General features: G+C 37.3%; 1 protein-coding gene across 3 annotated transcripts; it reads left to right on the top strand.

The window, feature by feature from the left end:
* Positions 1-2365: 2365 nt before the first annotated feature.
* Positions 2366-23001, top strand: LOC105041613 (calmodulin-binding transcription activator 3). 3 transcript variants are annotated; one of them, XM_010918574.3, is made up of 14 exons: positions 2366-2512; positions 2677-2807; positions 5638-5757; positions 7175-7290; positions 7827-7915; positions 11122-11164; positions 13314-13491; positions 13612-13737; positions 13838-14172; positions 15615-16001; positions 16164-16861; positions 16953-17535; positions 20718-21041; positions 22727-23001. In XM_010918574.3, the coding sequence occupies exons 2-14, from the start codon at positions 2768-2770 to the stop codon at positions 22832-22834; spliced, it is 3147 nt and encodes a 1048-aa protein (XP_010916876.1). In that variant the 5' UTR covers positions 2366-2512; positions 2677-2767; the 3' UTR covers positions 22835-23001. The 3 variants fall into 3 exon arrangements, 2 of the variants coding, with proteins under 2 accessions (XP_010916876.1, XP_029119343.1); XR_003800339.2 differs by lacking the exon at positions 2366-2512 and adding an exon at positions 22483-22620 and having other exon boundaries at positions 2526-2807; XM_029263510.2 differs by lacking the exon at positions 2366-2512 and having other exon boundaries at positions 2527-2807; positions 13615-13737.
* Positions 23002-24121: the final 1120 nt, after the last annotated feature.

Raw genomic sequence — 24121 nt, forward strand, 5'->3', positions numbered from 1 at the left:
AAATTATATGGCTCAATAATTTTTTACAATATTGTAAAATTTTACGTACTTAGAAAAAATTTTACAATTATTAATTTTATTTTTTTTCACTTCTAACAATTCAAAAAAATAAATAATAATATAAAAAAATTTACCAGAGGGGGGATGATGGGAACACCGATGATCAGATCGGTGAAAGACAATCGGACCCAAGATCCAACAGAAGGAGCAGCCGAAGATGGGGAGCGGCTGAGTGATCGAAAGATGACCGGAGAGATGGGAAAGCGGGGGTGTGGGGGAGGGGGACCCCACGATAGGAGGGAAGGGGAGCAGCGTGGGGACTGACTGGGGTCAAGGGGGAGGGGGTGGTGGTGGGGGGTCGGAGACCGTGATTCGAGTGTCGAAAAGAAAGGGAGGGGAGTGGGTGGGGCTAGGGGGCATGATCCAACGGTGCGACAGAAGGGGAGCAGAGTGGGGACTGTGGAGGGGGCGGGAGGAGGGAGGTCTGAGGGACGCGATCCGAGGGTGATGACACAAAGGTAGCTGGAGGGGGGACTGTGGAAGGGGGCAGGGGGAGGGGGGTCCGGAGGGCGCGATCCGAGGGTGACGACACAAAGGCAACTGGGGAGGACCGTGGAGGGGGGGCGGAGCCCAAGGGGCGTGATCGTTGTCGGAGGGGAGGAAAGTAGTGCGGGACGGCATGGAGGAGGGGGGACTAGATGGTCAGAAGAGAGGGGCGCAAAAGCCCAAGGGCGGAGAAAAAGTGACTTGGGGCCATGAATTAAAAAAAAAATAATTCGTGGGCTCAAGCCACGAATGCTTGAATTCGTGGGTTAAACTCATGAATTAATCGTTTAATTCGTGTTTTCAACCCACGAATTTAAATATCAAAATTTGTGCTAAGGTTCACGTAGATTAAAAATTCATAGATTCGACCTACGAATTTATCCCATATGGAATATAAGTTCATGAATTGAACCTACGATTTTATCTTACGTGGTCTCCGAACGGTAGTTTCGAAAATAGTTTATGGACCATGATATTTTGAAAATATTTTATTAAAATAATATTATTTAAAAAAATCCTAATAATAGATTGATGTGAAGAAAAATAAATTCTTCTTTTGTGCTATAGATACAATCCAATGCCACCTCAACCTTGGAGGGGAACAAATTTGCCAACATAACTACGAAGGGTCAATCGAGTTGTAATCACTTTTCCTATCTTTCCAATAATGGGCTCTTCAAAAAAAAAAAAAAAAATTAAGCATAAGAGTGACAGTCAGATCAGGCTAGATATAAGCCAGCTCAGATACAATAGAGATCAAAAATCTATCAACCTAAATTTAATGTGTTTATTAAGCAAGTCAAAAATTCTGATCCAAACCGAACTCTTTTATCAAATAGATAATTCAATCCGGCCTCCATTAAGTAGAATTAACTAAACAGATTAAGCACTATGATTACTATGTTCTACTTTTTTTAAAAAGGCGCTATGACAAATGCTAACCAGTATTGTGTTATTACATGTCTTTCTTTCTTGGTCTAAAATGACGCTTGATGAATGATATTCCCAACTGCCGCATACAATGGCGGAATGACCGGGAGCTCTGGCAATGTAATAACAATACATTTTTTTCCTACGGAACCCAATCCAGAAGACTTGTCTATTTTCTTTTTTTTGGCTGATGTCTTCTTAGCAAAAAAAAAAAAAAAAAGAAAAGTCATGGCTTCTTAGAAGGCTGAACGTAAAGTGGATCTCAAGTCTGCAAAGGATATCATAACCCGTAAGACTCTGCTGAACAAATCAACAGATTCAAGACTCCGTTTGGAGACCGGCAGCCAGCAGGGGCTTGTGGGCGGTGGAAAGGAGGGAAATGGAAGTCCGATAACGATATTGGGACAAAGGAAACTCTTGTCCCCCCCGTGGCCGGGATCCCTTAATTTCAGGGACAATGTAAACCAGACAAGAAATATCATCCCAGAAAATTAGGAATAGTGATCCATTTCTCTTTCCGGAAGGCGGTTTATCAGTGCGCACATCCATCGGCCACCTGTCCCAGTCTTTTGGATGAACGGCGATGCATCCCGACCATAGCAACCTAATCCTCACCGACGGTTACCGCATCCGATCGGATGGAAGACGGCAGGACCCTATTGGTATTGGATGCTCGCGTTCAACGGCCGACTGTCACCGATAACGACTTCACCGGTCACCAGAACCACTCAGTCCCCTCTTATTTATCCTAGAGACCCCTCGCGTGTTCCACTCCATGCGGCTCTATATCTACCCTCCGATCCTCTCCCAACCACATCTGCTCCACCCATAAATCCCGTGACTCCTCGACGCCATGAACGAACGGATAGGATGCGCTCAGGGGGGAGATCGTAATATCGCCTGTCCAGAGCGGCATTTTCGTCAAACAGGCAGTGTCCTGCCCCCTTTCACGTCTTTAGTGCCCGTCTCTATTTTCTCTTTCCTTATTTGTCCTCCCAATTCCATCTCGGCGGCTATTATCGGCTTTCCTTCGAAGGTTCCCCTTCTAATCTCACTCTCATCTCTCGTTCCGAAATTAAAAAGAATTTCGATCTCTCCAAACCTCTGATCTCGAATCCCTTCTTCGTGGAAGATTCGCTGATCCCGATTCCTTCTATTTAGCCTGGAATTTTACTTGACACTGTGCTGTTTTGGCTGCAGTTTTGGGCTTTGACTCTTCGAGTTCTGATGCGAGAAGAGCTAGGGTCTTGAGATCGAGTCGTGGTTGTGGGATTAGTTGTTGGGTGAGACGATGGCGGATGCTCGGCGGTATGGATTGACCCCTCAGTTAGGTGAGAATTGGAGGAAATTTCCGCTAGCTTTTAGTTGCCCCTTTTTTTGTTGCTCTGAGATTGGAAATTTTCGATCTTGACGTTGGGGTTTCGTGTCGGTTTTGACGGATTTGGTAGTGGCTGTGGGGGGATCGGCGATTTGTTCTTGCTCTGTTTACATGTTGTATTATCCATATATTGTGCAGACGTTTCTTAGTTGCTGTTTTAGTCAATTTAGTAGTGTTTTTGGAGTGATCTGATGATATGTTTCTTCTTCTTTTCATTTAGAAGGAATGGTAGGTATAGCTGTGAACTGATTTATTGTGGAATATTAGCGAATTTGGTAGTTTGACTCCTTTACATGGCCGTGGATGATTTAATATGTCAAAACCGAATGTTAGATGGTAATATTTTGATGAGAGATTTTTTACGTGCAAGGACAATGAGTGGAATTGATGTTTTGTTTTATGTATTTTTTGGTCCATTGGAATCGCAGTCATAAATCTAAGTCATACATCGAGATCATTTTCACATAACTAGCGGTAGAAGTTAGGAGTATTATATGGATTGAATTCTAGGAGATTGCTCAGGTAGGCACTGTGCGGTGGATGTTTTGAGAAGAGAAAATAGCGGACATGTTGGTGGTTTATATACTATGTAGTAAAGGAATTTTCTTTTATATGATCTATTCATTCTGTATGGAGGTTAGCTTGTCAGAGACTATATGGAAGTAGTATGAGAGGAGCTTAGGAAATCTGTTTTGATGGAGGATGTGGTGTTAACTAAAAACTGATGGTGAAACAATAGTAGAGATGCCAAATTGATAAGACAAATTGTTAGTCATGCTTGTTGCTGTTAATATATTCTGATATAAATTTGATGTATGTCTGATTCAAAATCTGTGTACAAGATATTGCATCTGTATTTTTAAAAATATAATCAATTATACTGATGCAGTTGAGTGTGCAGTAGAGTTTATGAAATATTCTTGGTGCAAGTCTGTGAGAGATATCTGGAGTTTCCAACTAAGAATAGTTTACAAGTATGGTTCTTGACATCGAGTGTGATTTCTTGTTAAAAAAATAAATAATAAGGTCCTATATTCATGGTTGAATCCCACTGAAGGTGTCAAAACAATGATTAACGAAAACTGAAGTGTAATTGCAATGAGTGTGTTGTTAACCAAAGTGAATATGTCTGGGAGGGGATGGCTGATTAAATCAAGCATGAGTTATTGCAGTATATGTGATGGTCTGAATGGAGTAAAACTTGGATGCTTGTTCATCCTAAAGTGTTGTCAGGATTGCATTCTATTAACGTTTATTACCAGAGGAGGCTAATTCTGTAGTAAGTGAAAATGTAAAAGATGTTATGTTATCATTTGGAGAACTGTATTTCTGATGGCTGCTGAACATCAATTATTTGAATCCTATTAGCCAGGTCTGATGTGGATCAATTTTGAGAAGCCATGATGATTTTGCTGTTTTAGCTTTTTTTCTCCCTTGAAAAAGGGAGAGAGATTTCATTCATGAGGGAAAAATGATGGAAAATAATTTCTGAAAAGTGCAACGGATTGCAGTAGTAACATAAATTTTTGATTAATGATTTGACAGATATAGTCCTTTGATAGATATAAAGGATTAAGTATAATAATCTTTTTGTATGTAATTTTTGGAACTTGTATCACATGATTGCTTGTGGAAACATGTTTATATACTGGATTATGTGTCTCGGAATGATGCTTTTTCAAAATTTGTTATACTTGTTCAAGCAATATAATCTGAGCTTCAGCACTCATCATTTTATGCACGTTTTGTCACTATTTTTTTTCTTTATATCTATAGTAGTTAAGCTATGGCTTCTCCCTCCTAATTACTCTTTTGACATTACTTAAGCATATATATTTAACTCTCTTGATAATGACAGTACTGATATTTCTTTGAAATCACATTATACTTCATGTTTTAGGTTGTATGTGAATTTGCATTTTATGGTCTTTCGGTGGAGATTATATGTTCCTTTGATGACTGTTATTTGAGCATTTGAAATGCTCTCCCATTACACAATTAAAAGTATTGGCTTATCAATCTCCGTAACATTGACATGTTTATTGCAAGTAACTGATCATCTAAGAAATCTGCACTCTTGTTTCCTTGAAAATCCAATTGGAGTAATAATAATGCTTCTAAGATCTTGTGAGAACCTAGAAACCTCGTAAGAGGTTTTCCCTGTCCAAAGGAATAAAAATATAGAGCTATCTTTTAGAATCCGTGTGTGTGTGTGTGTGTGTGTGTGTGTTGTGCTTAGCAGCACAACTTTTTAGGTGACAGAACTGCCACTAAGTTTATTCTTTGCCTTGCCTTCTAATTTTAATCTGTGTTTTGGTCTATTGCTGTTTCACATATAGAAGTAAAAAGCCGGGAGCTTCCATTTTAGTTCAGACAAGGACAAGTTAAGTGGGCTTCACATCAGACTAGTATGATGCAAGAGCCTCTTGTGAAGGCATTTTAATGTTGATATGAATAATCTCTGCATTTCTTCCCTCATTAAAAAGTTCTTTCTTTGTATGCACACAACCTTGCTTTCAGGATTTAATTGCTACTATGAATTTTTCATGCATGAGCAAGTATTATCTGTTGCATTGCCAAAAGATCCATCCTAGGTTAGCTTTTTCTTTGCCCACTTTACAATTTTGATGATTGTAAAGAATCATTTTCCTAATAGTCTTTTTTTTTTGACTCTGTCATGTCTGTAGTGACCATGTGGATAGATCACTTTTATTCAATTTTAGGTCTCTCATTGAATATCTATGTATTGGACACTAAACTGGTAACTGACTGTGGATGTGCAGATATTGAGCAGATACTTTTGGAAGCACAACATCGATGGTTACGCCCTGCGGAAATCTGTGAAATTCTTCGAAACTATAGGAAATTTCACATAGCCCCAGAATCACCAAATAAACCTCCCAGTATGACCTTTAATTTCAGCTTCTTGTTATGTCAGTTGTTCCTTGATTAACTAATCTAAATTCATGCATCCTATATTTTGAAAAACACTTGATGAACTTTATTTACTTATACTTGAAAAATCACCATTTTTTCTTGGCTGCATGACTGCATGATTGAAACAATAAACAAAATTCCACATTTGGAGGTTCATTGTTTCTTACTAGGAATACTATAGAACATAGTTACTTCAGTTAGATTTTTCCTACTGACACTTTTGCAACATTAGGAAAACACGATTTTTTCCTGCTTAGGAGCCAAAATCTTCAAAGGCTATCTAGAATCTTGTACATGCTTATACTCTCTCTCTCTCTCTCCCCCCCCCCCCCCCCGCTGCCCCCTGCACCCTGCGCTCTTCCCGTCCTCCTTAATCAGCTACCTTCTCCTGATTCAGGCAAGTAAAACTTTTAGCCCTCTGTGTATGATATCCAGTCCTTTGGTCCTTTTTTTTTAAAACATATTTGTGGATGCATATACATGATGTTAAATTTAAATTTATACATCTGTCTGTTCAAATGTATCCACAAGCATCTAGAGTTGCATTTATACATGCAGTCATATAGTTGTATGCATATATGCATTCAATGTATTCATGCTGGTTATATATGCATATTTTTAGACCTATACTAGTCCATTAATGTAATTTATTACTTGACTTTCCTCAGATGTGCTATGATTGTTTTGTACTCAACCGTCCTGCGCTGCCGCCCCCCCACCCAAAAAAAAAAAAAAATTGTTTTCTGTTTTACTTGTAGATATTATTAGATTGGGCAAATTTATTTATTGGTAGAGCCTATGTCAATTAGCTGGAAGCCTGGGAGTCTGGGACAGTACTCATTAGAACTGGTTGTGGTGATCAGCATTTGTATTTGAATGAAATATTTGCTCTTTAGGATTTGATTATAATTTATAAGTTTTGTTATACGAGGCAGATCAGCAGGTTACTGATCAATGCCTCTTGTATTATCCACCATTTCAGGGTTATTGGCATCCGTTGCATCATCCTGGCTATTTCTATAATCAGTTGGCTGGCAGCCTGGCATTAGTTGAGTTCAGGCATTTGTACTAATAATTGCACGCATTAATGTATTGATACACATATTATCAAAAATAAAAGGCTATGTATATTCAGTTTTGGATATGGTAGATTTTGGTTTCTTTCTGTTGTTTCTCAAGTTGTCTATCTGTTGTTAGACTTGCTGTGATATTGCTTATATTCTTCTTCTTGGTGAATCTCAGAATAGGTATTAGAATTTGAATGGTAAATGTTCCTGAGACTGATATGAAATGATTATCAACTAAATAATTATGTATTACATTGTGTTATTTAATCAAATATTTGCTTCAGGCAGATCCTCACTTGGCATGTATTTGCACTAGGTGGTTCACTTTTTCTTTTTGATCGGAAAGTATTGAGATACTTCCGGAAGGATGGCCATAACTGGAGAAAGAAAAAAGATGGAAAGACCGTGAAAGAAGCTCATGAGAGACTAAAGGTATGTAAACTCTGAGTCATGCATTTGCCCATGACTCCATGTTTATCTTGAAGAACAGATGAGAAAGCTTGCTGCATATGGTTATCGAACAGATGAGTGTTTGTATTCTTTGTTGTTTTATATTTTTGTAAAGATATATTCTTGAGTGTTTGGGAGATCTTGTATGGCCATTGATGTTGAAACATTGTCTTGGTCCTTAGAAGTTCATTGCATAGGTCATGCCGTGCACATGCACATCTGAGTATTAAGTCTCTGCATGTGGTGCACGCACACATTGTTTAGGGTGAGCAGTTTAAGTCTTTAATTATCTAACTTTATCTTTTTATTTTTTAAAATAATGCTATTCTGATATAAATATTTTATTTGTCAAAGATTTATTTGCCACAAATTGCTTTATGATAAGTTATGCAAATATGGCTTAAGTTTCAAGATTCTGTGATTGAATATACACTTTTTATCCTAGATTATGTTCTGGATGTTTTGGTGCAAGTTTCATGAATGGATGCAAGAAAGCTGATGTGGTCTACATTTCTCAGGCTGGAAGTGTTGATGTTCTACATTGCTACTATGCTCATGGGGAGGAAAATGAAAATTTTCAAAGACGGAGTTATTGGATGTTGGAAGAGTGAGTATGGAGGCTATATTGTTTAGTGCCTCCTTGTACAATATCTATTGTAACTTTTGTCGTTCTATTTAATCAAACAATTGCCCATTTTTGACTATAATTTTGTTTTTCACAATTCATATTATTGTTACTACATCAGTTCCTTAGAATGCTGTATGATGTGGTGAATAGATCAGCTTATTGTGTATTCCTATTATAGATTTATGTCTTCTTATATTTTTATTTGGCAACTGGATAGTAACTTGTCTTTTGCTTTGTTTCATTAGTTCCTCCCCAGATACTGATTGTTTGTACGTTCAAGTTAATTCTGAGAGAACATGTTGATGCAGGCTTTGATGGACTAGTTTCATGTGGATAAGTGATGGAGAGAGCAAAAAACTAGCACTTACTTTCTGGTTGCTAATAAGAAATTCTAGGAATAAGATGTGTTCTTCTGAGGGCTTTGGGCATGAGAAGCAAATGCAAAGTGAAACATCTACTAAAGTGTAGTCTTGAAGGGGGGGAAAACTAAGGCTAGTCTCTTGCTGGAATATATACTATCATATTAGACTGACATCTAGGTGTGTATATATATATATATATATTCGCTGTGTTCTAGGATGATGTGATTAGATGTACATACCTCAGTGGTGTACCTAGTGCATATAAGCTCAAGATCAAGACACTAAATTATAGATTCAATGTTTCAAGGCTGTGGGGATCTTATGGAAGCTAGGGCTGTATGTTCGACATTAGATGCGTGTAGGAAGAGAGAATTAATAACTAAATTTGTGTTTCAAAGTAATTTCCTGTGTCAGTAAGGCCAACACAAGTAAGATCACATATAAAAATGTAGAGAACAACAGTGAACTACATCAAAAGGAGTGATTTTGATAAGGTGGGTAGAATAACAACCTCAATTTGACCATTAGGTATTATGACGAGATAACACCGAAGATTTTTGACTGGTTAAAGTGAAATTAATCATGAGTAGGAAATACAAGGAAGAATGAGGTTGCAGACTTATTAAAATTCACAAAGGAATGAGTCATCACATCCAAAAAAAAATTGGCATGATAGGGGCTGAAATTGTAGTCTCTAATGATTTTGGAGGATTATGAACTAATCTTGAAGTGTAGGAGATGATTAATTATGGAAAATATTAGGTTTGAAGAATTGTTTACAATGTGATGCAATGAGAATGACACACAGGATTCACTTGAAGGATCCCTACATGGCAAGGAACCAACCAAAGGCTCGTCGGTGAGTATGGATCTCATCAAAATGATGTGAGATCCCTATAAATTTTAAGATTAGATGGTGATGCCTGGCTCGAGGAGACCAAGCAATTAATGAATATTATAAATTCAACATATAGTTAAAGAATCATGCTTTGGTCCTATCATGAATAATGGGAAGATGGCCCCTCTTCAACACGAGAGAAAAGATGTTTTTAATTGAATATTAAACATGAGTTATATAATTTTATTGAGCAACCTGGACAGAAAAAGTGCTAGGAAAATTATTCTAAGGTTTTGTTTTGTAACTGGAGAGGGTCTGCAGCTGATCTTGAAATCGGGAACCGGTTTCTGGACCGTGTGTTGGAAGAAAACAACACTTCAAAGTAAAATTTATAATGAACATTTGAATACTTTTCTTTTTAGAGTTTAAGAAATGTGAGACAAATTTAAAGGCGCAATAATAAGAAATATTTATAGCTTTGAATCTGCTGTAGTAATCAGAAATAATAGCAGCAGAGAAATCAGAACAGCAAAAGAAAAAAAGATCAAGAGAAAAGGAGTTGAGAAAGGGTTGTAGAGGGGGAAAAGAATAGAGATGAAGGGAAAGGCTGATCGTAACCTTGTATATTCTTTATTTCCAAGAAAAACCATGTATATTGAAATGACTTTTTTGCTCCTCATTACACTGCCATGGACACTTTTTATAGAACTAGAATAGGAGAAATATTCCTGGCCAGAATTAGGGTGAGAGAAGAATTCAAACATAGGTCTTTGGTACCAACACTCAAACACTTCTCCAGCTGCACTAATTGGCACTGTGAATGCCATAGCCAATATTCTATGAGCATTCTAACCTTGAACTAGACTGCTAAACATGTAGGCTATTATCTCTCATACAGTGCTGTATGCTTACAACTCTCTTTTCTGACAATCATCTTTAATAAAATGTCACAATTCTACAAGGATCATACTTAACGCATATATTTATTTTATTTTATTTTATTATTTGTCAATCTTTTACATCAGTATTCAAGTCCCTGGACTCCTCAAAATGGAACAATTTCTCTAGACCGGACTAACTTGTGGCTCCTAAGTTTAAGCTTTTATTGGAATCTACAATAACCTCAAGTGCAGCATGCACAGTCCCATAAACTACAATTCAATTCCTCCCTTGTAATTATTACAGCACATTGTGTTGATTTGGCCTCCTGTTCATTCCAAACTTATGCACAAAGCTCAGAAGTGGACTCAGGAGACCTTTTGCTTCATAGATCCTTCATTAAGCTCTTTATTATCCAAATCAGCAATAATATGCTTTCTTCTGTAGTCTTATGGCTTAAGCTGTGGTCTTTTGAGCTCCACGTTACTCATCCTTGAACTGCTTGCACTCCTTGCGTTGGTCACCAGCACTTAGGCATTAGCAGCCTCTCTTCCAGGCAATTGCATTACTTGGTTATTATTAATAGTCTTGGAACAGTTTCTTGCCTTTGTTTCACACATATGAGCATTTTATAGGAATATTATATAATGGCATCCAAACCTTTGACTAATGATTTGCTGGGTAATTACGATAGCAACTCCAGGTCAAGAAGGTTTCACCTAATAATTGAGCAGATATCCATTGTAAGCTGTCTGGTCAATACCACCTCTCTCGCAAACTACTTCATGCCACTATTCTAGGTTTATGCCATTGGGGGAAAACCTAGAATGGCAAAAAAAAATTGTGTTCCTTTTTAAGGTGTGTTGGCTGCTGAAGTTAAGCAAAAAGTGTTTGCCGTGATCATTTTATTATTTTGTTAATGCATGTTTTAGTTAGCTCTTGATTAATTTATCTTTGTGTTTATTTACATTATTTTCTTGTATTATGCAAATATATGCAGACAAAATGTTCGGAATGACATCTAGTGCACATAATCACCTATTTGTTCAGTGTGTTATCCTACTTTTTTGACAACATTAATCATTTAATTTTATCTTGTGTTGCAGGGACTACATGCATATTGTTCTTGTACACTATCTTGAAGTCAAGGTTATACTTCAGTTCCCTCTTCAGTTGTTGCATCTTATCATGTTCAGTTTTAAATTTTAATATCATACAAGTTCTGTTTGCATTTGTCATTTTTACACCCTAAGGAAACTAACTTGAGTTCCATGGTCACAGTCTTCTTTCCATTTTCTTGTTCTTAGGGTGTGTTCGTTTACTGATAACTGAGGGGCGCGAACTTAACTTCAGTTGGAAGTGGGCACTTCCAACTATTTGTTTCCTGTAATAAGCTTGAACTTGGGACTCAAGTTCCCAGTTCACTGTTCACCAAAGAGGCCAAATTCAACTTTGGATGGATGGGGACTCGTAAGTCAAATTCCGGGTGAAAAAGCAAAGCATTTATGCCACTAATTTTCTCTCGCTCATTTTTTCCTTATAGATGAACCATTTAAGCAATATTTAGGTGAGATTTAGTAATAGTTAACGATAATTATGGTGTTTAGATATTGCACTTTCTACGCACTAAGTTCCAACAGAACAACCAGCAGAACTAATGTATTCAGGAACTAAAAGTTGTCACACTTCTCTCACTTGCTTGGAAATAAACACATCCTTTTTGTTTTTGTTTTGCATGGATTCTTCGCCAAGCCCTTTATAGCTGTATATATTTGTTCATATGATGTCGCATGCTAACCAATACTCTACTAATTTTGTGGTAATAAACAATGATCTTTTCAGGGCTTCTAGTATCTGTTGGGATATCTTTTAGCTGATCTCATGCATTTTCTGCATAAAGTAAAATTTTTATTTCAACTTGTCACTAAAATGCCTCTTTACATGCTTATTTTGGGTTTTAACTCTTCATATTTAACAAACTTCTTTTAAAATTTCTACTGTCTCGCTACTTAGCTTGTTCCATTTCTGGATCAATAATTTTGTAACAGATAATGTCTTCATGTATAGACATGCTCGATTCACCCCCATTTATTGATTGCCTTTCTTCAAATTATCCTTTTTTTAGTTCCTAGGTTCTGGTGGACCAAGCAGCCAAGCAATGTTGTCAAATCAACTGCGTCATCAAATTGGAGATATTTCTTGTTGTTTCATATATTGAACACACACATACACATGTATATATGTGTGCGAGAGAGCAAGAGGGGAGAGAAGGGGGAAAAGAAAGGGTGGGGTCATGGCAGCAGAAAACGCATTAAATATCGTGGATTGTTGATCCAAACTTCTTCCACTTTTAACATGTGAAATCAAAAAAAAAAAAGGATGAACACTTGTAACTCTTGTAATCAAGTGTTTATCATAGCACATTTCTTGGCTTTCAGTACACAAATAAATTTTAAAATATATTAACATTTGTAGTAGGCTGCATGTCAATAAAACCATGAAAAGTTATTATAGAATTTCTACACAGGATTTTAAATCCCGTGGGACAAAGATATCCCAGTTTCTCCATGGAATGTGACACCCCGCTGTCCCGTCCTGTCCTGTTCTGTCCCATCCCGACACCAGTTCCAGTCATGCATCCCAGTGGATATCCTTCATTTTTCTCCCCTTCTTCTTTCCTTTCTTTCTTTCTTTCTTTTTTCTTTTATCTTTCTTCCTTCTTTTCTTTTATTTCCTCTACCTTCCTTTAATTCCTTTCCTTTTCATTCTTTTTTTCTCCCTTCCTTTCTTTATTTCATTTTTCTTTTTCTTTTCTTTTCTTTTTTTTTCCTTTTCTTCATCTTTCCTTCCTCGTTTTTTTTTTTTTTCTTTTCTCCCTATGTGGATGGGTTTCAGAGTTCTGAGCCCGTCCTGGTCTTGTTTTCTTAGAGGAACAGGACGGGATGGCAGGGATGGCTCCCATCCTGCTGGGACGTAAAACTTTGTTTTTACATGCTATCCGATATTGTAAAAAGTATTTGTTGCCATGTTAATGGAAGATGTGTATATTTTATACAATTCATTTTCATTGTTACATTTGTTTTTTTTTCATTTGAAATGAAAACTATTCAAACCTAACACCTGAGGTACTGGTGCTCAACTAGTGGGATATTTCAAAATGTTCCATTCCAATATTGCTATGGTGATGCTAGCTTAACAGGAACTATCCTCTATATTTTTTCTGCATTTCTTTTATGTAATAGGGAATAGCTTTGATTCATTCATAGGTCGTGCTATAATGTAGAATTTTGCTCTTCAGGGTAACAAACCAAGTTTCAGTCGTACTAGAGATGTCGACGAAATTGCTCAAGTTGCCAATATGGAAAGTCCTGTATGTTCTAATTCATTCACAAATCATAGCCAGCTGCCTTCACAAACTACAAGCGCTGAAAGCCCAAATAGTCCACACACTTCAGAATATGAAGATGCTGAATCTGGTATTACTCATTCCATCTTGAATCTGTCGTGCATCATCCTACACTGTTTATTGATTCACTGATTCATACTTCAATCATGCACCCTTTCTTTCAGTGTATCTAAAGCGAAATTCGATGCAGCAGATAATTATCAAGCAAGTTCCAGATACAACTCTTTCCTTGAGATGCAGCAGTATGGGGATGGACCTGTGATGGATGCTCATCTGTTGAACCCTCATGTTCCAGTTGATTCCATAAACAACCAATGTGAGTATGGCAGTAAGCATTGTTGCTTTCAGTTCGAGGCTTGTACTATAAATGGCATACTAACAGAAAGCCTTGGTTTGGGAATTTTTTCTTCTTTCAGGTGATATTCAGGGAGCAAAGGCTACAGAACCTAAATCAGACTTTTATTCGGTTGTTCAAGAGAATATAACTAGAGTTTTTGATGAAACAGGCCTTGGATTCACATTTAGTGGGTCCAGAACACAGTTTGACCTGACATCATGGGATGAAGTCCTGGAACATTACACAACAGGGTTCCAAACACCATCTTTCTACCCAGCAGTTGCTTCTACACCATCATCCACAGTGGAGGACAATCTTAGACTCGAGACTTCAACACTTGGGGAACTACACACGGATGACCTTGGGTTCAAGCAAGTGGATGTTGCCAGTGCTCAAGACAAATCATTGTGGCAGGTATTCAGCTTTGTCCGTCTGATAAGGTTAAAACTTCCAGTTTGCCCTAATATGGCTTCAGATTAAATTAGGAATTCAGTTTGAACCATCAAAGGTAGCCACCACAGAACTTTAAAAATTAGATGATAAAAATGTCTGACTTTCCTTAATGCATGAAAAGATAGAAATAAAATCTGTTACGAAAATTGTGGTCAGTGATACACCATCATCAGACTAGTATCAAATGGAATTTCATATGGCTTACCATCTATGATTTAGTAAATGTCAAATTTATGAATTTATTCTCTGGACATTCTGATGGTATTTTATTATGTGTACTTAAATTGGCCATCCTAAGGTTTGGGCCATATTTTAAGTTGCATAGGTAATATTTCTGTCATGAAGTGTCTAGTGTAATTTGTCTGCAACAGTACAATGCCACTGCATGCCTCTTAGCTGCTGACTACTTTGTTAGCTGACATTGGTGACTAGCCTTGTTTACTTTCAGTGGTGTTAATAACCTGTTCATGTAGCAACTTCAGCGAGATAACAACTGAATCAATCCTTAGTCCTATGCTGCTTAGGCCATTATTTCCGAGTTTGGCATGGTTGTTTATTCTGTAGCTTGGAACCTGTAGAAGTCAACCCATGTATGCAACAGTTGTAATTGGATTGTCTCCATTACCATATTTCTTCCCTGGTGATGGGCCTTTTTCTTCCTTCCTTTTCCTTGTGTGATAGAAGAGCCCATAAGCAATGAGCTACACAATGGTAGGGTAGCCCTTCCTCAAATACCCATGCTAAACCATGGTGAAGGCAGGATTCAATCCCATGGTTCGTCCAACTGCCAAATGGCTTCACCAGCTTGATAAGCTGGCACCTTGTGTCATTTTTCATTAATACCAATTCTCACACACCCGGACCTACAGAATTACCTTCTTATTGTCTGTTCGTTCATCACCTGCATTACCTCCTATTTCTTGTTCTCCCTCATTTATATATCACTTCATCTCACCTTCTGGATTGAGCATCTCCACATTTTTTCCAACTTTGCCCTGTTGGCTATTCTTCAACCATGGTTTACAGCTGTTTCCAGGAGGTTTATGGAAAAACAAAGCATTTCATTATATTGTTACACTACAAATTCATTATTCACCCTTTTTTCTTATTGGATTATTGTACGCATTATGTTGGTTTGCCTTTTTCTTGTGGGGATATGTTGGGAATGACCCACCTAGTGTTTTGAGTGTTGAGATTGGTGTTAAAGAAGACATATGGGGCCTATTGTTTTGCATTTACTTCACTGAACGTTCTCATGCACTGTATGATTTTTTGCCTCATGGCATAGTCATTATTGCTCAGCAATAGTCTTTGCATGAATTTTGAGAAGCTTAATATTGTTGTAGAGTGTGAGCAACAATTGTGACCTTAACAGTTATCTGAAGCTATATTTTCTGTTGCAGCTTTCTAGTGCTGACATTGATCCACTTGTTTCATCAAATGTTGGTCTGCAAAATGGTGCATCTATAGAGGAAAATGTCAATGCCCCTTCCCTTATAACACAGGCATCATTAGATTTCTCTAATATAGAAGGAGAAGGCCTAAAGAAATATGACAGTTTCTCGAGATGGATGAACAATGAGCTTGGAGAAGTAGATGACTCACATATGAAATCCAGTTCTGGGGTTTACTGGAACACTGTTGAAAGTGAAAGTGTTGTTGAAGATTCTAGCATGTCTAATCGTGAGCACTTAGATGCATATATAGTGAGCCCCTCACTTTCCCAAGACCAGCTTTTCAGTATAATTGATTTCACTCCTAATTGGGCATATAGTGGCATGGAGACTAAGGTATGTCCACTCAGATCTTTCAAATTTATTATTAATTTAATTTCTTCCTGAATGATCTAATAGATCCTGAAATTTTAAATGATTCTCTGCAGAAAATAGATGTTGTAAAAGTAGACTAGCATTTAATTTTCTCCTAATTATCGTCTCCTGTTAATTGGACAGGTTTTAATCACTGGAACATTCTTGAAGAATAAAGCAGATGTAGAAAAATGTCAATGGTCATGCATGTTTGGGGAAATTGAAGTTCCAGCTGAGATTTTAAGAGATGGAACTCTTCGTTGCCATGCTCCATCGCACAAATCTGGAAGGGTTCATTTTTATGTCACCTGCTCCAACAGATTGGCTTGTAGTGAAGTGCGGGAATTTGAATTCCGGGAAAATGATGTTCAATATATGGAAGCTTCAGATTCTTATGGTTCCAATACAAATGAAATGCGTCTTCACATACGTTTGGAAAAGCTACTTACTTTGGGACCAGTTGACCACCTAAAAGCTGTACCTGATAGTACCAAAGAGAATCTTCATTTAAGAAATAAAATTAGTTCACTGATGATGGAAGCTGATGATGAATGGTCCAATCTGCTCAAGCTAACTCATGAGGGGTTCTCTCCTGACAGTGCAAGGGACCGGTTGCTTGAAAAATTAATGAAAGAGAAACTGCATTCCTGGCTTCTTCACAAAGTAGCTGAAGATGGTAAAGGCCCCAATGTCTTGGATAAGGAGGGGCAGGGTGTGCTTCATTTGGCAGCTGCCCTTGGTTATGATTGGGCTATAAAACCAACAATAACTGCAGGTGTAAGTATAAACTTCAGAGATGTGCGTGGATGGACTGCCCTTCACTGGGCAGCAAACTGTGGCAGGTAAGGACCCTTGAAATGTCATTGTCATTGTTACTCTTGTTGTATGGTGTGTATTGATATTTAGTACTGTTTGGTCTCCTTTTATTTTCAGGGAGCGGACAGTTGTTGCCCTTATTGCCTCGGGTGCAGCTCCTGGAGCTTTAACAGATCCTACTCCTGAGTTCCCAACTGGAAGAACACCCGCAGATCTAGCATCTACAAATGGGCACAAGGGGATTGCTGGCTTTTTGGCAGAGTCTTCTCTGACTAACCATCTTTCAGCCCTCACTTTGAAGGAGTCAAAAGGCATTGATGTCACAGAAATTTCTGGTATTACAGATGTTGAAGATGTTGCAGAAAAGAGTGCCATTCAAGTTGCTGAGGGAGATGTGCAGGCTGGACTTTCACTGAAGGATTCATTGAGTGCTGTTCGCAATGCTTCTCTAGCTGCAGCTCGAATCTATCAAGTTTTCAGAGTTCATTCATTCCACCGAAAGAAGGTCACTGAGTATGGAAATGACAAATGTGGAATATCAGATGAGCGTGCTCTTTCTCTCATCTCTCTCAAAACAGCCAAGCCAGGACAACATGATATGCCTCCGCATGCAGCTGCAATTCGTATACAAAACAAGTTTAGAGGGTGGAAAGGAAGAAAGGAGTTTTTGATTATTCGGCAGCGTATTGTTAAGATCCAGGTGCATTATTATTGACCCACCTATTAGGTTTGCTTATAAAACTATGCATTTTAAGTTTTTCAGCATGTCTTCTGTGCTTCAGTCACCTTTTCCTGTATATTGTACATTTATTTTGTTTCTTTCCATTTTTTTCCAGGAAGCCTATTTTATCTTCTGCTAAAATTATCAAGTTAGTGAAACACATTGAAAAATATTCTTTGTTGGAACATTCAGGAATATTATATGAGTTGGTTTTCATATATTCTGAAAATATTAGATGCTTATAAACTGATGAACAGAAGATGGTTTATATCTTCTACTAAGTTGGTTGGTAATCTGATTATTAACGGTGCGTACTGGTATACCTGGAATAAGATTGGTGATTCCAGCTATAGATTTAATTGTAACCATGTCTGTTCGCCTATCTTATAAAAATTCACTTCCAGTTAGCTCTGCTCATCCATGAACCTCAATAAGACTAGTTTTGGTTCATCATATTTCTCTGGAGTTTTATTGTTGATCATTAGTGCCTGCTAAGGCTTTAGATCTTCCATTTTTCAGAGACCAGATTGACATAGTCCACAGCTAGTCAACTTGAATATAAAAGAATGACAGCAGTAAGCTGTTCAATTAGATGGTGGAAACACTTGACCCAGCTGCATCACAATCAACTACTCCCATCATTTAGAAAAACCACGGATAAATAATAGCTGTATATTTGTTTGTTCTATATTTTTATTTTTAATTCTACCTTTGTTTTTTTTTGAGGGGAGGGGGTTCCGATTATGCATAACTCATGAAACCACTGGGATGAAGTCCTACATGTGACTAAGAAACCATTTGGAGATGGTTTTTTTCTTTGTAATGAAAATGCAACAGGAAATGATTGTTATTTAACATGCGGTGTTGGAGCAAATAATGCACCTGGTTTATAATGTGAATCCAAACCTGGATTCAATGTAATAACTTGGTGTATGGTTAACATACATTATTGAAACCTTTGACAGAGTTGACACCCATTGTTTTTTTTTTTTTTGTTTTTTTTTTTTTTTTTTTGAGGGAATTACACCCATTGTTCTTGTCATGGTAAAAGTAGCCTTTAGTCAAAAAGAGAACGACAACCACCTTGTGATATGTATAGGAGTTGACTTCAGATCTTTCCAATTCTCTCTTCTTCATCCAATATATTGATATTTTTGACATTGTACACCTATTGAAGTTCTAGCAAGGTGCAAGCCCTCATATCTGTGATGCTCTAGTTGCTAGAATTGACGGATGGAATTGAGGATTGTAATCTTGTTTTATGTCCATATTAGGCAAGGATGATGTCTTTGATAAATTTATTTTGCGTTAAGACAAGCAAGCTCTGTGTTTACTTAATTTTGTGATTCTACAACAAATTACTACTATTGGGATGATTATAACTTCAGTTTCTTTACATCCCTGAGAGGGTGAGCCTTGGTTCAGTGGTAAGGTTACTCTATTGCGACTTGGAGGTCAAGGGCTTGTAACATGGAAAAAGCCCTCTCCACACGCAGGGGTAAGGCTGCATATATTTGACTCTTATAGATCTTGCAACCGCAGGAGCCTCATGCACTGGGCTGTGTTTTTTCTTTTTTCCCTTTTTTCTTTTTTTCTTTGGAGGGATTTTTTGTTGGGGGTTGCGGGAGGGGGGGGGGGGGCACGCACCCCTGAACATTTCTGTTCCTAAATTTTCTTTGTTGCTCCTAAAGTTTTGTTTGATACCTGTGACTACAACAAAGTCAGAGTTGCTGATGTTTTTCACATCAATTAACATGTCATCAACATAATCAATAGGTAAATCAGGGAGTAATTTGCAAGTGTTTCTAGTAGGTCATTCAGTCACGTCGCCTCTATTGTACCCATGTCTAATTGTATTGCCAACTTAAATAGAAGTTGTCATCATGTATTGCTTCTGTGGTCAATGGAAGGTGAATTGGGTTGCACTTTACCGTCATTGCGAGTATCTTATTCTGTCAAATATCTATCGGTCTCCTTTGCAAACCTTCTTGATTAGCCACTGTCACTATTTCTTTTTTGCACCTATTTTATGGGACAAGAACTGCATTCTATTCTTGTGAGCTTTCATCTCCACCTTTCTATTTATTTGTTGATTGCCTACACCACTCTCTTGTGATTCAGTAATTCTCATCTTTTTATGTTGTCGATTATTTGAACATTTGCTGACTTTAGTTTAAGATCTTTAGAGATTTGGGCTTCTAACTGATTTGAAGTTCCTAATTCTGCCATAAGTGTATATAATATTTATGCCTTTCTTATTCAGAATTTCACTCCACCTCTTTCATGCAACAATATTGATTTCATGACTAAATCTCATCTGATTGGCTGAGGTGATTAAAAAGGTTTGCAAACCAAAACTTTATCCCTTCATCCACCTATATAATTCAGGAAAGATGTACTTCTTTGTGTAGTTGTTTGGATATCCATGCAAACAAGATTTTGTTAGCCTGGCTCATTTTACCAGGTGGCATGGGCCATCTGTTATATGCACGTGAGCCTTGTATCTGTTTTGCATTTTATTAGAACATATGCTTTTGACAAGGATGGCGTTTGAGCTCAAAATCTATAGATTCTCCAATTGTGACTGAGGCCACCACCCTTGCTGAACTTTCATGGAAAATGACAGAAATGAACTTTTCTTGATCATTTTTTTTACTTTATGATTTGTATTACCACAAAATGTGATCAAAGGGCCTTTTTTTTTTTAATCATACAAATGTTAGCTTCACACATGATTATAAACAGGTTAATTTTTGTTTTATTAATTTTATAATATCATTGTCTAAAACATGTTCTTTTAACTGGAGCTGTTGATGGCATGATATTGAGAATATGCCATGCTTTCGGTGGTCTTCAGAATGCTTGAAGTATCAGAAGCTATAAACAATTAAGTAGCTATTTTATGCCTTATATGTTAAAGTAATTTTCCTTTTCTACTAACCATGATTTACTTATTTCATGTTCTTTTTGTGAACGCTGACAACTCAATGAAAATCTCTGTTGTGCTCTCACAGGGTATCTATTGCTGTTTGTATAATTCTGATCTGTCCTATTTTCTGGTTCATTATCACACACAATACATAATTTTTTTTATCAACGTACATTTAATTTTTGTCAATAATATTTTTAATTTCAGACTATCACTTCCTTTTGTTGACTAGGCCCATGTACGAGGATACCAAGTGAGGAAACATTACAAAAAGATCATCTGGTCAGTTTTGATTGTGGAGAAAGCTATATTGCGGTGGAGGCGGAAAGGAAGCGGATTACGTGGTTTCCGGTCTGAAGGACTATTGGAGGGTCCTGCCATGCAAAACCAAGGAACTAAAGAGGATGATTATGACTTCTTGCAAGAAGGCAGAAAACAGACCGAGGCCAGGCTACAGAAAGCACTTGCAAGAGTTAGATCCATGGTTCAATATCCAGAAGCAAGAGATCAGTACCGAAGGCTTCTAAATGTTGTCACTGAGCTCCAGGAGTCCAAGGTAGCATCTTGTTCTCTCATGTCCTGAGCTATTTTATCTCCGTAAGTTTGGATTGTTATGGAGTTGCCATTCCACTAAATTTATTAAGGATTTGGGCATAATTATGGATTGCCCTCTTTTAGGTATTCTCTTGGTTTCTGTGCAATATGGGCTTCCAATAGGGACTGTTTGCTTCAGGGTGTTAGGAATAATGTAGATCGAGCTACCTTTGGATGTAAATCTTGCATTTTTAACGTGTCAGTTTCGTAACTGTACATTTGCAGTAAATAGAATAACATTGTTTGGCTTTACGTAACTAGAGAGAGATAACTATATAACTCTCTTTTACTTTATATTAATATTGTAGTATATGTTGTTATTGTTATACTCAATATTTTCATAAAAATATGTTAGCTGATGTACTAATAGTTTACCAATGTATTAAACCAGGATAATACTAGATGTGATGTACCATACTATTATAGTGTAAATTATTTGAGTAATATTATGTTTTAATAATACAGTAACGTTAATTTATTGATAAGAGCTTTTTTTTCTAATAAGAAGAAGGTCAAGGTTCTTTATTGATAAGGGAGGCTGGGATGCTTGTGAGAGCATTTGGCTCCAAATGCTTCCAAGTCAAAAATAATGAAGGTCCTTTCCAAATGAAAATCGGCACCATTGGTCATGATCTACAACATTTAAATTGACCAGAAGCCAAAAATTATGCACTTTTGAGTAGTATTTCAAGGGTATGATATTATATTTCAATTTGATCTATAATTTAGAACCATCCAAATAATCTAAAAATTAATTTGTACATTTTTTAAAATATTTAGATCGAGATCAATGGTTTAGAATTGAAAAATATGTAGATTTTTTTTGGGGGTGCTCTATAGGTATATTTCTACTGTTCATTTTTTTCCTAGTTTGATTCATAGGCAAGAGACCTTGAAATTTTTTTTAAAAAAAATATGATCTAAGTATTTTATATATCTTAAATTATGGTCAACAGTGCTGATTTTCATTTGGAGTGGTCCATTGTTTTTGACCAGGAAGTATTTAGAGTTGAAGCATCTCGGCCTATCTCTTATTCTTAATATCATTATCATTATTATTATAATATTGTAGTGTAGGTCATATATTGTAGTTTGGTATACGTCAAGGTGTAAAATTACAATGACATAAAATATCATCTCAGATATGATTTAAGCTGTACATAATCATGCTATTACAATACACTTACTATTATAAGATCATGTATCTACTGATATGTTATATGGTATAATCAATATTACTGGCATAATACTAAGTATATCAACATGTTCCTATATCTTATATATGGAACATTAATGTTTGTATTATAACAGCAGTGCTGTGTAGTTAATAAGATTTTTATATGATATGAACAATATTTGTTGTATAATGCATTCTACCCGCCTGTGTTGCAACTATATTTCAGAATGTCTGGTAGCTGTCTGGTCACAATATATGCTGCACCTTTATTCTTCTTCTTCTTCTTTTTTGTGGAGAACTATGATGAGACTAGTACCCAGCATCTGCATTTGCCAACCAGTGGACCAGCCTTGTTGGCTTAGTGGTGACTTTACTGCCTAAAAATTGATCTCATCTTAGTCTAATTATTCTGTCTATTATTTGTGGTTCACCTTATGGATACTTGGCATTCCTCGCAATTATTTGAACAGGCCATGCAAGATAGAATTACGAATGAGTCAGAGGAGGCTGCTGACGGCGAGTTCATGATTGAACTGGAAGAGCTATGGCAGGATGACACCCCCATGCCCACAGCTTAATATGGTTTCATATGATGAAGATTTGCATCTGTATACCTCCCAACTACTGCTGTAAATTATCTGCTTCGTGGGTTGTGCAATGGACGATCGACATATATGCTGTATATACATGTACTGGTCGTATGCAACTTAGGGATGAAGTTATAGATATGGATGCTTTGGATTAATTTCTCTCCGTCTGGTCTTTTGCGGTAATCATTTATCATTCTTTGAGTTTATCATTGGGTAGAAAGAAACACGACCACTAAATCCCATGAATTGAAGTGGGGCCGGAAAACAGTCGACACTGCAGACACTCGCTCTGATCTGCTAGGCTGAGAGCTGTTATGTTTAGTTTTGCCTCTGAATCAAATTTTTAACAATGCATGCTGACGAGAAGGGTGTATATACTGTATTAATTTCTCCTGTCCCCAATAGCGTTAGAGTCCTGTTTCTGCCCAACGAGTGAGCCATTGTTTTCTATTGTGAAGCTTACCAGTAATAGCTGGTGGTGATGTGATAGCTCGCATGCCTCCAGTCCAGTGTGACCATGCCCGGATGTTTGGTCAAGCACCAGTATCATGGGTTTTTTGGTGACTGGTAGATACTGAATAGATCTCGCGATTAATTTTTGGTTGGCCTACGAGGTTTTTGGTTTTTTCACTTCTCTTTGATTACAAGGGGCGCAAATCAAGATTCACTGCTTGGCTTGGGGCTATGGTTATGTCCTCGAAATCAGAGTTCCCTGAGAAATAGAACGGCAAAATAGGAGGGGAGGGGGGAGAAAAAAGAGTAACCAAAAACAATAATAGGTTCGTAGGAGGAAGCGCAGCTAACGCTAGCACATAAATGTGTCCATCTATATTCCGAAATTGATAGCCAAGAAAGATTGACGCTACCCTATCAAAGCAACATTCATAGTAAATCCTGCAAAATTAGTTGGGATTTAAATGGTTGGTTGGGTGTCACTCAGTCAATTGAATTGGAATTTTAGCTTTACCTCTGCGAGGTGAGGTTTTGCATTGAGCTTATTGACGTGATTGAAAAGGGAAAACCGCAATGATCCCATGGGTCTGAAGGTTATGTTCTCCATCAATTCCAATTGCTTTTAGGTCACGGCATCGATGGCATTTATTCTGTATCAAACTCTGGCCGACTCCCGTAACCTTCAGGAGGTATAAAATGGAAATGGTGGAGAATAAACTCTATTTCACACGAGTCGCAGTACAACGACTCTCTCTCTCTCTCTCTGAAGACTGAAGAGCATTGCTAATAATAGGACCAAAGCATTGGGCAGACATGAAACAA

This window comes from Elaeis guineensis, chromosome 3 (assembly GCF_000442705.2).
Source record: "Elaeis guineensis isolate ETL-2024a chromosome 3, EG11, whole genome shotgun sequence".
Taxonomy (NCBI): Eukaryota; Viridiplantae; Streptophyta; class Magnoliopsida; order Arecales; family Arecaceae; genus Elaeis; species Elaeis guineensis.